At 36.1% G+C, this 13,697-nt stretch overlaps 1 protein-coding gene across 1 annotated transcript in view; it reads right to left on the bottom strand.

The window, feature by feature from the left end:
* The window catches only part of LOC124301698 (uncharacterized), a 54,261-nt gene that overhangs the window by 15,225 nt on the left and 25,339 nt on the right, over positions 1-13,697 (bottom strand). The window contains exons 4-5 of the mRNA XM_046757076.1: positions 4,967-5,074; positions 12-4,722 (exon numbers count right to left, since the gene is read on the bottom strand). Of these exons, the coding sequence (XP_046613032.1) occupies positions 12-4,635 (4,624 nt within the window). The 5' untranslated portion in view covers positions 4,636-4,722; positions 4,967-5,074. The remainder of the gene's footprint in view (positions 1-11; positions 4,723-4,966; positions 5,075-13,697) is intronic.

The raw sequence follows: 13,697 nt of genomic DNA, 5'->3' as shown, positions 1-13,697 counted from the left end.
GACGTCGCGACCTCGGTCTTCCACAACCTGCTTTGGCATTTTTGGCATCTGACAGTTAGCAAATATACTCTGCCACGTCATCCCTGAATCGTCCCGTACGTTGACTTCGCAATTTTGGTCTTTCACAAGCCAGTTCAGCACATCTAAGTTATAATATCCAGCAGCCACGTGCTGCAACGTCATCCCTGAATCATCCCGTACGTTGACGTCGCAACCTCGGTCTTCCACAAGCCACTTTAGCATATCTAACTTCTGAAATTTAGCAGCTATATGCTGCAATGTTTCACCCTTGTCATTTCGAGCTGTCACGTCAGCTCCTTCTTGATCTGCCAATAATTTCAGAACCATTAAATTTCCTCTTATAACAGCCAAGTGCATTGAAGTATTCCTCGCAGAATCGGTAACATTGACATCAGCCTTGTGTTCCAGCAACCATGTCAGAGCTGCTCTTTCAGCTTCAGCTAATGTGCTCTGGCATCTGTGTAGCGGCATGTTCTTAATCACTTGATTCATCAGAGTTTGGTCAAAAAATGCGAACTTTGAGTTAATGAACTTCTGTGGATCTGAGGAATTCTTTGCAAGCCAAGAAAAGACGAATTTGATGATCTCGTAATTACCTTCCTTCGCAGCAATTTCCGAAATCCTTCCGTAGTATCTGCTGGATACGTATACCTTCCATTTTTCCGTAGAGATAGGAGCGTCGAATATCGAGTTCACTAGCGGTTCGGACAATAGATCGTTAAGGAAGGCACGAATCACCTTATATTCTGTTTTTTGCAGAATTTCATTCAAAATAAACTCTTTTAACCGCTCAGTCGACTCGTTCGCGTCCGATTTTTTGAGGCTATGAAACAAATAACTGGCCACGAAATATTCTTGAAAAGTTCTATGAATGAAACGCACTCTCTGATTGATTGTATTTGTCACGATGCCCATTCGTTCTTCACCGCTCCTTATCTCAGCAATCGATTCATTCACTTTGTCAATTTCCTCTCCAGATAAAGTCCACGTTTCTGAATTTTTTTCTTTGAGAAACGTGTACATAGCTAATCGCCGATGGTTCTCTAAAAATTCTGCTCTCTGTTTCTTGGCCTGTCCCCGTACCGCAAGAATGGTGAGGTTAACTTTCAACTTTTCTTCGCAGTGTATTTTAAACATTCTGTCAAAAAACATACGGTACAGATCAGCCAGTTTAATACAATCTCGCCCATCCGGTTTGAAACCATCACGATTAACCACTGAAACCGTATTGACATTCTCGTGAGCGAATATTTCTCCAATGAGCTGAGTTTGCAGTGCAATACCAGCGAATTCATTGAGCCGATCAGAGATTGCATTTCGAATTTCCTTCAACACCGTTCCAGCACGTGTTTTCAGTGTTTGCAGTGTTTCGTCAACTTGATTGCATACGTTCCTCCAATACCTGACTAAGAAATCGATTTGATCTTCTCGAGAAAACGGTTTCATTGCGTAAGAAAATGTCTGAAGCGTCCTTTCTAATGCACTTCGCATTTGGGGTCTCGTGGTAACGACCAATTTCACTTCTGAATATTCGTTTAATGCTTTCAACATTTTTATTACTGTTTTTGTGTAGTCGGGACTTATTTCATCGAAACCGTCGAAAAGTAAAGCAACGCTACCTGTTACCTTGATCAGATATTTCAGAATCACTTTTTCCATTTGAGTGTTGAATTTCAAAAAATCGTTGACGAGAAACTTGGTCACGCTCTCCTCGTCACCCGCTTTCACATTGCATTCGCTGTTTTCTCTCGCCAACGCATCTGTATAATCGTTCAAATTAATACGGATCACCCACATTTTGGGGTTATTCTCTTCCATCTTCGTCGTAAAGTGAGTTAGAATTGTTGTTTTTCCCATGCCCGCGACATCACAAATAATTACGGGCTCCACATTCTGAGCATTTAGTTCATCAACCATTATATTGCTGGCTGCGTTTTGACATACCGCACACCGGTAGTTACAATCAAAATTTGTTCCCAAGTCTCTGTACTTCAGCAAAGTATCGATACTACCATTCGATCGTATCCATAGTAATTCTCCCTTTCCCCACATAAGCCAGTGAACGTTTTGGCTTGGATTTGCGTTACATAGCTCTTCGAATTGCGTCTCGTCTTCACCACTGTTCAATTCAACGAATCTACGTTGCTGTTTCAAGGAATGAATTCGCTGAGAAATTCCCATTTCTCCATGCGTCCTTTCGTTCTGTGAGAAATTGAGGTCCACGTGTCCGACGGCGTAAATCTCGGATTTCAGTTCAGACTTAAAGACGTCGGCCTTGATGATAACTCGCCGATGAAATGTACGATTGATGAAATAATTTTTTATAGAACCCAAACCTTGCGGGGAAGAGCCTATTTTTATATTATTCCTGCCACGGATCAGCTTCTCCAACGTTGTGGAGTCGATGGCGTCTCTGAAGTTTTTAAAACCGTTCGGATCTACATTTTCCGATTGTTGAATTCGCAATAATTCTGTGAAACTCATGTTTTCTTTTCGATCTTGCAAATTAACGAGCTGTTTGTTCAATAGTTTCCTCTGTGACTCGTCTGTAAGGTCATTGAAGCCTAAATCACAGTGAATCTGATCACAGTTTTCGAAACGTAACTCCGTGCTTGTAACAAAAATCAGCCTTTTCATTTCATATCCTTTATCCGTCATAATTTCGTTTAAATCTTTGTACAGTATACCCAAGTCCCGAAGCTCCTGATCATTGCACCCTTCAGAAACGACAACCAGCAAATGATGCCGCTCCTTCATTCGAAATACATCTATTACACGTTTTCTGATACTGGGCAACAACAGCTCGTTCAGCCGCATAATTATACTTTTATGTTCTTCTTGAAACTCGGGTGAATTCTTGATCTCTCGGTGAACTTGAATGGCTGCTATCAGTGTTCCCTTGGTTGCGACTAAATTACAAGCAGCATTTTTCTTTCCTGTATCTTTTGTCGAATTGTTTAAATACCTCAAAAACTCCTGATTTGCTTCTTTGAAATACATGCCGTAATTTTCAAGCTGCTCCGGGTATGCCAAATTGAATCCCGACAATATCAGCGTTTCAATTTTATTTACAGTTTCATCGAGAAATTCACGGACGTCATCCGCTGATTTATATGAACCTATTTTGTGAAAAAACCAATTTCGCATCTCTTTTTCAAAAGACATGGTAACTAATCCAGCACACAGTTCATTTAACATGCGATCTTGACCCATCTTTTGTTCTAATATTTTGCCCAGTTCAATTTCGTTGGGCTGTTTAACCGCAACCGTCAACTTCTTGAGGAAACATGGGATTTCTTTGTCATTGACGTGACTGTCGGGAAACTTCTCCTTCAAACACAGCTGTTCGTCCTTGACCTTCTTCAAATTTTCGATTTCAAAAAGATATTTATCGAGAACGTCAAATCTATTCCCCAGTTCGTTCTTCAGAGTTTTTCTGAGTTCTAATATGTCCCCAGGCAGCTTGCCGTTATCGTTCAAAAACTCTGGCTTGAATCGAATCTTGTCGGTAGTTTCTTCATTCAATACATATCTCAACAGAGTGTCGATGTTAGTCACGATATTAGGCGCATAGGCTTTTTTTTTGTCTTTCCCAGAGACTTTTTCTTTGTCTTTCCCAGAGACTTTTTCTGGCGACGTTTCTATTTTGACTAGTTTGTTAACGTTGGCACAATCCAATAAATTTTTGAATTCCACGGGTAACTCTTCCAGACACTCGAGTACGCAGTCCGAGACGAAACTCTCCAAGAATTCAAGAGACTTATCCTTTATATCATTCCAAATATTTTCTTGGTTTACGTCATTTTCCGGGGATTTCTTTTGTTGTAAATACTGACCATAAAATTCGTCGCGGAAATTTTTCGCCCCATCGGACAATTGTTCCCCTTTAATAAAAGCGTCGGAAAATTTCATTTCCTTCACATTAAGAACTTCCCTTGTCAGGACAGTACGATATTTTTTCAGAATTTCGTTGTCAACCGTCAACTTCTCCCCATCGAGAACTTTCGCAGCCAACGTCTGAGCCAGATAGTAAGCTTCCGATGCTAGCTTTTTATATATCATAGATGGTCCTTCACTGTCGAACTTGTATCGTCTGTTTCCGTAGTTTGTGTTTTCGAAATCCAGAAAATCGTCACGTTGTTCATCCGGTATCAGCTTAATCCCTTGAGATTTGAGTTTCTCCACATCTAGATCTACGGTAGTATAAATTATGAAATCTATCAAATCGCCCTGACTGAAAACGGGATGACTTTTTATCTGACAGTAGGAATCGAAGTATGTGCTCAAGTTGAAGACTTTATCCTCGAAAAGGGCCTCAGCTTTGGTCAGCGTCGAATTAGACTGTTTATGTTTGGCCTGAAGAAATCGGTAAGACTTCTTACTATCGGTGTCGTCGTCGCATTTAAGCTCAAGCACGAGATCATCAAAGTTTCCCGCCGCCTTCATTTCGGTCGCCAAACGAAACTTTAGATCTTTCCGTAATCCGCGGGTCATGAAGAGCATTAGCACCTTCAGCTGGTAAATAAAGCCCATCAGACTCCCCTGCCCGCCCCGTTTGTCATACTCATCATCTCCGACGTTTGGCACTTCGCGGTTCGCGTTGTTGGGTTTCATACCGGAAATTTGATTTCTTCCGTCAGTTATAAATTTTTCATCAGTGGTTGTCAAGACTTGAGTTCACATCAATCGTCAATAATTATCCTGAAAAAAATTATCCATAAATCGGCGAAGGAGCCTAGGTTGAAATTAGTGAAATATTTATTTCGGATGAAGATCACAGGCTGGACCGTAAATATTATATTATATACATAAATCACGGTTGCATTTTCTTGCAATGAATCAAGATTTTGATATATTGCAGAGAAACAATCAGGTATGACAGTGAACACGTAGGACTCTGAATACAGTTGATTCATTGAAAGTGAATATATTTAACAAATGTTACCTTCTAACAGCTCTTGTTCCTCTGTCACGGGTATCTCCCTCACAATGAGCGTTCCTGCCAGTTGTCAATTGTGACGATTTCCAATCAGGACAAAAACGGGGGTCGAGTCTAACGGAAAAATTGACCAAATATTAGGTTTTTCTTCAACATCTGGCATTATTGTAACAGACTTATGAAAAATATATCTTGCGTACGATTCATGAAAATAGTTCTAGAAGAAAAACGGTGGCGCGTCCTTATCTCGGATGCACTGAAATTCATTGGACACCAAAATGCAGGGCAAACTAACCGAACGAACTTGGTCAACACGTTCAGTGAACTGCAATATTTTCTTTCTCTAAATGCAAAAGAAAAACAAATTTCGAGGGTGTGCGATTCGTCGCAATTGCATGGTATAATAATGTAAATTTTTTCTCAGATAGTAACACTCATCACCACTGAAACCTCGCAATTGCAGATTTGTTTCAGCATTATTACTTTTACAATAAAATATCCACTGAGAACGTGTCCGAAACACACCTATCTCAACCGGGGAAATCCACCCTGTTCTCGGCACTGGGTAGAGTTTGATTGAAAACTTTGAAACATTAGGCCATTGTTTTTTAATTCTGTGAAATTTATTTGTGAGGTATGCTTGAAAAATTCTTCAATACCCTCATGTTGACATATTTCACTTGACATGTCATTTCAGGTACCTGAAACTGAACTAAATTCTATTACTCAATCATAAAGTTGACTTTTTTCACCTGAAAAGCGGAATGAAAGTGACTCATTATTCCCCCTGTACTTCTTTCACTCATCCATGAGATAAAAAATAGCAGTTTTGTCCCGCGCTCTCAGGAAATATGATCATGACGCAAATCCACGTTAGTGGGAAACATGAGGTCACATTACCCGCTATTTAGTTTGACAGTTTTTCTGGGTTTCTCTCTCTCTCCTATCCAACTCAAACCCTTCCTCTATCTTTGTATTGTTATAAGCTTTGAATAATATTAGATTAGGTTTCAGACTGATAGATCGTACCCACACATAAAAGGAAAACACTTTGAAGTAAATAATGTGGCCAGAGCTGAGTCCGGAACAAAATCCTATACGAAACATAGAATAAAAGTCGATTATTTCCAGAGGTTGCGTTGACTGAGCTTTCACATGTTAACAAATAAATAAGATTGCCGCGTAAACGCATATTATTGTATAAACGGTCCTGTTTCAGACTTTGAACTGCAAACGCGTGTCTCCGATAAAAGCATCTTTCGTGCCCAATTTATTTATACCTCTTTGATCACTTTTTCACGCTCAACGAACCCCATCATTTTGTCTAATCACTCCCGAGAGAGTAGCTATGTGTATGTATATAGTCTCACAAGCTACATATCGACGCTCTCGGTAGAAAAGTGTCTGGCTCCACATTTCTCGAAAATCGTTGATTTTGGGTTTTCTGCTGATGAATATCATGCTTCATATGCCCTGAACTTGGTAAGTGCGTAATTTAAATTTTTGAGTTCGAAAACTTGCCGCATGTAAACTGTCTATCCGTAGCGCTGAAATCTTCACAGTAAGAAAACTGTCAGACTCCACTAAAATGTGCCAAGCTTCGATTGTTGAAGTTCTCGTGGTCTATTTATTAACCTTTTGATTTTGTTAACCATAATATGAGAGAAAAATCAACGAACAACGAAATTTTAATTGCAATTGGAGGTATTTAATAATATATTACTAGTCAATCCTTTATGAAATTAAAAGTATCACTTGTCCTAAGTTAGAGGTTACGTTTATCCTCATTGTTTATAAACAGTTGGAATTGACGACAAAAAAAAAAGAAAAAAGAAATGAGAGGTTTACAGTTCAATGACGAAATTAATGAGGGACAAGTGGCTCATTTGATTTATGATCAACAAAAAAATATCACTGATACATCAAGAAGTGATCTTCAGAGATTTTAAATCATTTAATGAAATAAAGTTTTTTTCCTCAGTACTTCCAGGAAACAGAACAGGTGATCCAGTTGTTACTAACATAAGAAGAATAAAATATTCACCCGATGGTAACATTCGTTATAAATAAAAATTTTTGGCTGAATGGGCTTTAAACCTTCGAAAAAAAAGAATAAAATCATGTTTGACCTTTGATCGATTACCGGGACTCTATCTCACCAGACTTGAAACAAAAAAAAAATCATCATGATTTACAAAAATTAAAAAAAAACATAACCGATTGACTATCGTGAATTTTGTGATAATCTTCCTGGCGAAAAATAAAAAAGTTTATTGCTTTCTAATTTATATTAATTCTCAATTCGATTATACATTATAAAATATGAGCTTGTTATAAAATATCAATTTTAACTCGGAGTTAAGACTAATTCGACCAAATAGTACAATATATATATATATATAGAATTTCTCGAGAATTAATCGAGAAATTATATCAATATATTAAGCTTAATTACTCGGAAACGGCTTGTCTGACAAAAATCTATAATCAGACCTTTTTTGTAGGGAATTTAATTTTATAAAGGGATAAGTGAACATAAATTTTTTCACTTCAATATTTCAACAGTTCTGACGTAAAACATCAAATGATTACTAAAAATCAAAAATAGCGATGATAGACCTCTTAATGTTAATATTAAGGGCTTAAAATTTCATGAAATTTTTTTTTTGCCATACTGAATGATATTCTCAATATATTTTTCAAAAAAAAAAATAGTCAATTTTTTTGGCCCAGTCTAATATATATATATACATATATAATTTTAGGGTGGGCCAAAAAAATCGACTATTTTTTTTTCACTTTATACTCCGAAAACTTGGTTGGTAGAGACCTGAAAAACATTCTCTCCAAGTAGAAGCTCTTCATTTTAATAAGAAGGTCCTCCAGCTCGCAGTTTTCTATTTTTTTCTTATAGCGAGGAAGAAAAATACATATCTTGGTATCTACTATTTAAAAAAAAAAAATTCGTCTCATATTTTCATAGAAAATTGAATTCTCTACAAAAAAGGTCTCTTACAATTTTTTTGTATACTACACTGTTCAGAAGTTATTGCAGGTTAAAGTTTGATCATTTTAAGGTAGATGTCTTTTTTTCTTGTGAATTTTATAACTCTTCAACGGAAAGTCATTATGATACGCGCGACTCATTGTTGTGTCGGAAATTTACAGCTCTACAATAATGGTCTCTTATGATTAGTCGATTAAATTAACCGTTCAGAAGATATTCACCGTCAAACTTCAATGCACACTATTTTTAACAGTCTTTTGTTGATAATTCAAACAATTTCAATTCATTTCATGAGTTTCGGGGAAATTTGTACAAATTTCAGTTTCTATGAACATGAAAATGTTTTAATCTTTCATTCTCGTTCTTTTTTTTTTGTCCCAACCATGTTTGGTACATCGAAACAAATAATTATCGCGTAAGTTTGACGGTGAATATCTTCTGAACGGTCAATATAATCGACTAATAATAAGAGACCATTATTGTAAGGAACAGGCTCTACTTCCTCTTAAGCTACAGAAAAAGTAAAAAAAAAAATGTAACAATCTACCCCAGGGCCGCAACTTCTTGCCCCAGACCGGGGTAAGATTTGACAGTCTGTTAAAGATTGAAAAAAATGCATATCTCAAGAACGATTTTCGATATCCAATCAGTTCTGTTGCAGAATTAATATTTGATAGTAAACCTAACGCCGCATCAATTAGGGATGAATTCGTATTTCTACATTGTGCGAAATTTCATTTCTTGTGAAATGTGTTACTTCAAGCCCCGGTCTACCCTAAATCAAAAAAAAAAAGATATGTATCCCTTTCTTAGAGTTAATGAACGAGGAAAACTTGTATTAAACTTTAAAGAAAGCAAACTAACTGATGGTACTTCTAGATATTGCGTTCTACAACAAATTTTGTTTGTAGTCTGATCCTGGTATCTTTGTAAATAAGTTTGTCTTCTCGTTTAACGGAATATTTCTTATAATAGAGTAATAACCCATTTCGATTTGAATTCGTTTGTTAGATTTTTGTTTCTTTTCTTTTGAAGTCAATAACGTGGCCAGAGTTGAGTCGGAAATAAACTCCTACGTATATAACTCAGAAATAAAATTTGATTATTCCTCGGTGTGATTTGTGCCCACGATAATACATTTACCTTTTATTCCCCTTTCAAATAATATACTATGTTATGTGAAACCTGGATAGGCTAGCCAGAATGGAAGCTCAAGAAAGTGAAGCGTATTTTACTCTTAATTAATGCGAGACGATGAATACGCATAAAGCTCTTCAATCGTCGCTGTGAAATTACAAACAGCCCGCTTAATATGCGCCTGAGAAACAGAATCAGCAGAAATACGTACCACGTGAAATTCCCCTGCCTCTGTCGTACGCTTGGAAATGAACGCCACTCGGTTCAGCGAGTCCAGTAAACTGCCAATCTGTTCGATCGGCGATCCGTTGTCACGTGCGTTCTCAAAAAAAAAAAGAAAAATCCCATAGATTTTTGCAAATTCAATCAAACTCAATCAAGTATCTTGCTCAGCATGAAAACGAGAAGTTGTAGCCGTCATGAGAACATGTCTGACAATGAGAGCGTGTGAAGGAGAAGGCTACGTTCGGACGAATACATTATTGCGATAAGTACACCCCCCCTCTCTTTCCGGCGGTAGGACTCGCCCAGATTTCATCCGGTAACGAAACGGAAGTCTTTGCGAGGCGCCGCGTTTTTTCCAATGACGCAAACTCGTGGGTTTTCACCGCAAACGCGAGAAAAAAAAATTACGAAGAGAACGATAACCGATCGTCGTGAAGTACAATGTAGAGAATTTACATTATTCAAATTCATAGATTTGCGGAATAATTTGATGTTCCGGCATTTTACGCACTAGGAAATTACACTGACATGAATATCGTTTTAATTATAACTTACGCGTGTGATTAGAATCACGCGATAATATTTTAAACACTAACATATGTTAATAATTGTCCGCCGCGATCTCAGTAATGGTAATAAATTCTCTCAAAGAGATACAATGTACAAGACCATGTATCTCTCTCTTAAATAAGACCGACGAATACCGCTGTCTTCTCGTTTTACAAAAATAACAACAATTATCAGGTATTTATGCGATAACGAGTATTTGGGAGCCTCACTTCAACTACTCAAATATAAAACTTCGTTAATTCCTTCCAGTATTTGAATTGAAATCATTATTCCATACAAGATCCTTGAATTCGAATCATTATATACGTGAACTACAGTTTCATTCCTGTTCACGTGTCAACGTCACCTTCCTGTTCAACGGGAAGCGGTTATTATCGCAGTAAAAGATAACATAATCACGGTTTCAAGTGCACGATGGTCTGACTTTTGTTTCTGCGATTCGTTCGCTTCTAAAATTTCAATAAGAAAAAAATGTTATAAATGGAAAATTCCGTGTGACGCCGGTACAATTGTGAATCAATGCGAATTTTCGATACTGAGGCAGTTCTGGGTAATGAAATCGTAGATTGATTCTTATATTGGCGAGTAAATGTACGACGCTTGATTCAAACGCATTTGGTGTGAAATAATATTGTACGTAAGCGCGTAAATAACAATAATATCACATACCGTACAAAATCATTTTTGGTTTTTCTTCTGTCACGTATTATACGTCAACAGTTTTTAAAACTTTGAATCTGATCCCCTGAAACATTTTAGCAGCCCTGTGCATCACGGTTCTCTTCGAATTTCGCAAGCCACTCTAGAATATCTGAGTTATTGTATGGACCAGCCACGTCCTGCAACGTCCTCCCTGATTCATCCTGTACGTTGACGTCGCGACCTCGGTCCTCCACAAGCCACTTGAAAAAAAAAAAAGTAACATCATGATTTACAAGAATTGAAGGAAACATTACCGATTGACTATCATCAATTTCGTGATAATCTTCCTCGCGAAAAATAATAAAGTTAATTGCTTTCTAATTTATATCAATTTATAATTCGATTATTTATTTTAAAATGTGAGCTTGTTATAAAATAATAATTTTAACTCGAAGTCAAGACTAATTCGACCAAATAGTACAATATATCTATATACTTTGCCAAATTTTCATGTGATACTAAATATTTATAATTTCGTTGAATATAAGTTTCGTGGATTATTGAAGAAGTATTATAATTCAATCATAATTATTGTTACTGATATCTGATGTGGTAAAAAATTTCAATTTCATAAATGTATGATATTTCAACTGATTTAATTGTTTATTCTAACTGTTATCTACTTTCAAAATTTTAGAACGAATATTGTACAACTCCTTATATATTTTTAGAATTTCAAAACAATAATGGTCGAACCCCAAAAAGTGCTACTAAATGACACAATTGTAACACGCCGATATATTTTTACGCATGTACTGAACACCAAACGCATTGTTAACAATACTACAAATTTTTTTCATTCAATCTTACCATTTTTCTATTTGCAAAATGTTTCTTGGCTCTCCTGAAAAATTTACGAAGATGGAGTTGGACAATTTGCTCATTACAGCGTCGATATTCTTCACATTGAACAAAGTTTAGTCATAGTATTTCTGATGTGAACGAGACATGACGAAAACACTGCTCTATGGTTTAACGAACTTAGTCAACAATTCCAACGAAAAATAAAATTTCAGGTAAAAAAGACAAAAGAACAAAAAAAAGAATTGTTAGTGTGGAGAAGGCCAGTAATACGAACCAAAATAAATTATGAATTCAATTTGAAAACGGATAGTAGTATGTATATGTATATAAAAACGGCGTGTCTTAATACGGTGTACGAATGAGCAGATGATTGAATGATATTTTGAAACAAGAATTATTATTTCAAATTTCATGTATACCAATTCATTTACTTACTCGTTATTTCTGTAGTAGGGGAGACCGGGGCTAGAAGTTACATGGGAATGTTGTTACAACGGTCATTAGTTATAAACTATGGAAGATGGTGCCACGGTTTAAACTAAAAAACCTACGTTCTAACGTAAGAAACAAATTTTGCGCCGCTACAATGAGTACGTGTAGTACTCACCGCAGTGTACGTATAGTGCTACAAGACTGACACGTAAGTAAATATTTATGTCTAAGAGCCAGTGGACGGCTACCTGCATGTATTTGACCAAACCTGGGATTTTGTACAGTGAGGCCCCTATACCTACCATATATGAGATGGGGGTTCACTAAGCCCCAACTGGTGGACGTGGCGCGCGCTCAGGTAAGACAGGTATCGATTTTTGGTGAATTTTAAATGCATTTGACCACGTCTGCCGTTTTTATATTTGAAAATATATTATTATTATTATCTAAAAATAACAATGGCAGACCATTACCACGCGTTTAGCATAGTGGCAGACAGTTTTGAAAATGCTGAAAAAAATTAAATTTTGAAATTAATTGACCAAATCTGCCATTGATATATTTTGTTTATTGGGGTCTTAAAAACTTATATTCATCACGGCAGACGGCTTCATAGCGTACACACTTCAGCAGACAACAAAACCTTAGCTACTATCCGGTCATATGTATATACATATATGTATTAAGTTACCTATTTCACATCAATATGATTTACTTTATCATGCATCCATATTAATTTAAAATTTAATTTTGTAAACTATGTACTAAAAGTGATGAGTTTGACGATAAGAAAGCAAATATATTTCGGAAGAATCTCAAATATTAGGGTATATTGCAGATAACAAATAATCATTCAAATATTTATTTAGTTTTCTTCTTTTTATTTATTTAAGACAAAATTTGAAAAAATGAATAAAAAAATATGAATCGTGCATGCTTTACAAAACATTTATTTTTTCCGACTAATTTCAATCTTCATTCATCAAAATGCATCAAAATTCAGTCTTTTTTTAGTGAAATTTTCATTCACGTCAGAAGCTTTTAGTCAACGAAAATTTCGCTAAAAAAATACTGAATTTTGATGCAAGCTCAATACCACCGTGTAAGAGTGAGCTTTACCAGCAACTTCTAAGAGCTCATTATATTTCAAGTGTTTGGAGAAATGCTTATAAGAAGCAACCTACCACATTGGACCCATTAGAGTATGGTTGGATTGAGCGGGACGACAAATTTGTATTCAAATGGTTTGATGGTGATCAGCTGCCAACTTCTGTGAGTGACTTAATCACCGAAGTCCCTGGTAAGTTCATAATAATCAATTTTTTATCGAATATGTTCGGATCACTTTTCCAATTATTTTTATTTTATAATTAATGTTTAATTTTTACAGATTCCAATTCTACGGATGATGAAGACGAGTCACACCACGACAGACTTGACTCCGATGACGGTGAATGAAGATTGAAATTAGTCGGAAAAAATAAATGTTTTGTAAAGCATGCACGGTTCGTATTTTTTTATTCATTTTTTCAAATTTTGTCTTAAATAAATAAAAAGAAGAAAACTAAATAAATATTTGAATGATTATTTGTTATCTGCAATATACCCTAATATTTGAGATTCTTCCGAAATATATTTAAAAAAATTCACAAAGAATTTAATTTTTTTCAGCATTTTAAAAACTGTCTGCCACTATGCTAAACGCGTGGTAATGGTCTGCCATTGTTATTTTTAGATAATAATAATAATATATTTTCAAATATAAAAACGGCAGAAGTGGTCAAATGCATTTAAAATTCACCAAAAATCGATACCTGTCTTACCTGAGCGCGCGCCGCGTCCACCAGTTGGGGCTTAGTG

Source organism: Neodiprion virginianus, chromosome 3 (genome assembly GCF_021901495.1).
Source record: "Neodiprion virginianus isolate iyNeoVirg1 chromosome 3, iyNeoVirg1.1, whole genome shotgun sequence".
NCBI classification, from domain to species: domain Eukaryota; kingdom Metazoa; phylum Arthropoda; class Insecta; order Hymenoptera; family Diprionidae; genus Neodiprion; species Neodiprion virginianus.
Note: the sequence above shows the minus strand (reverse complement) of the source record. Positions and strands in the feature narration are given on the sequence as shown.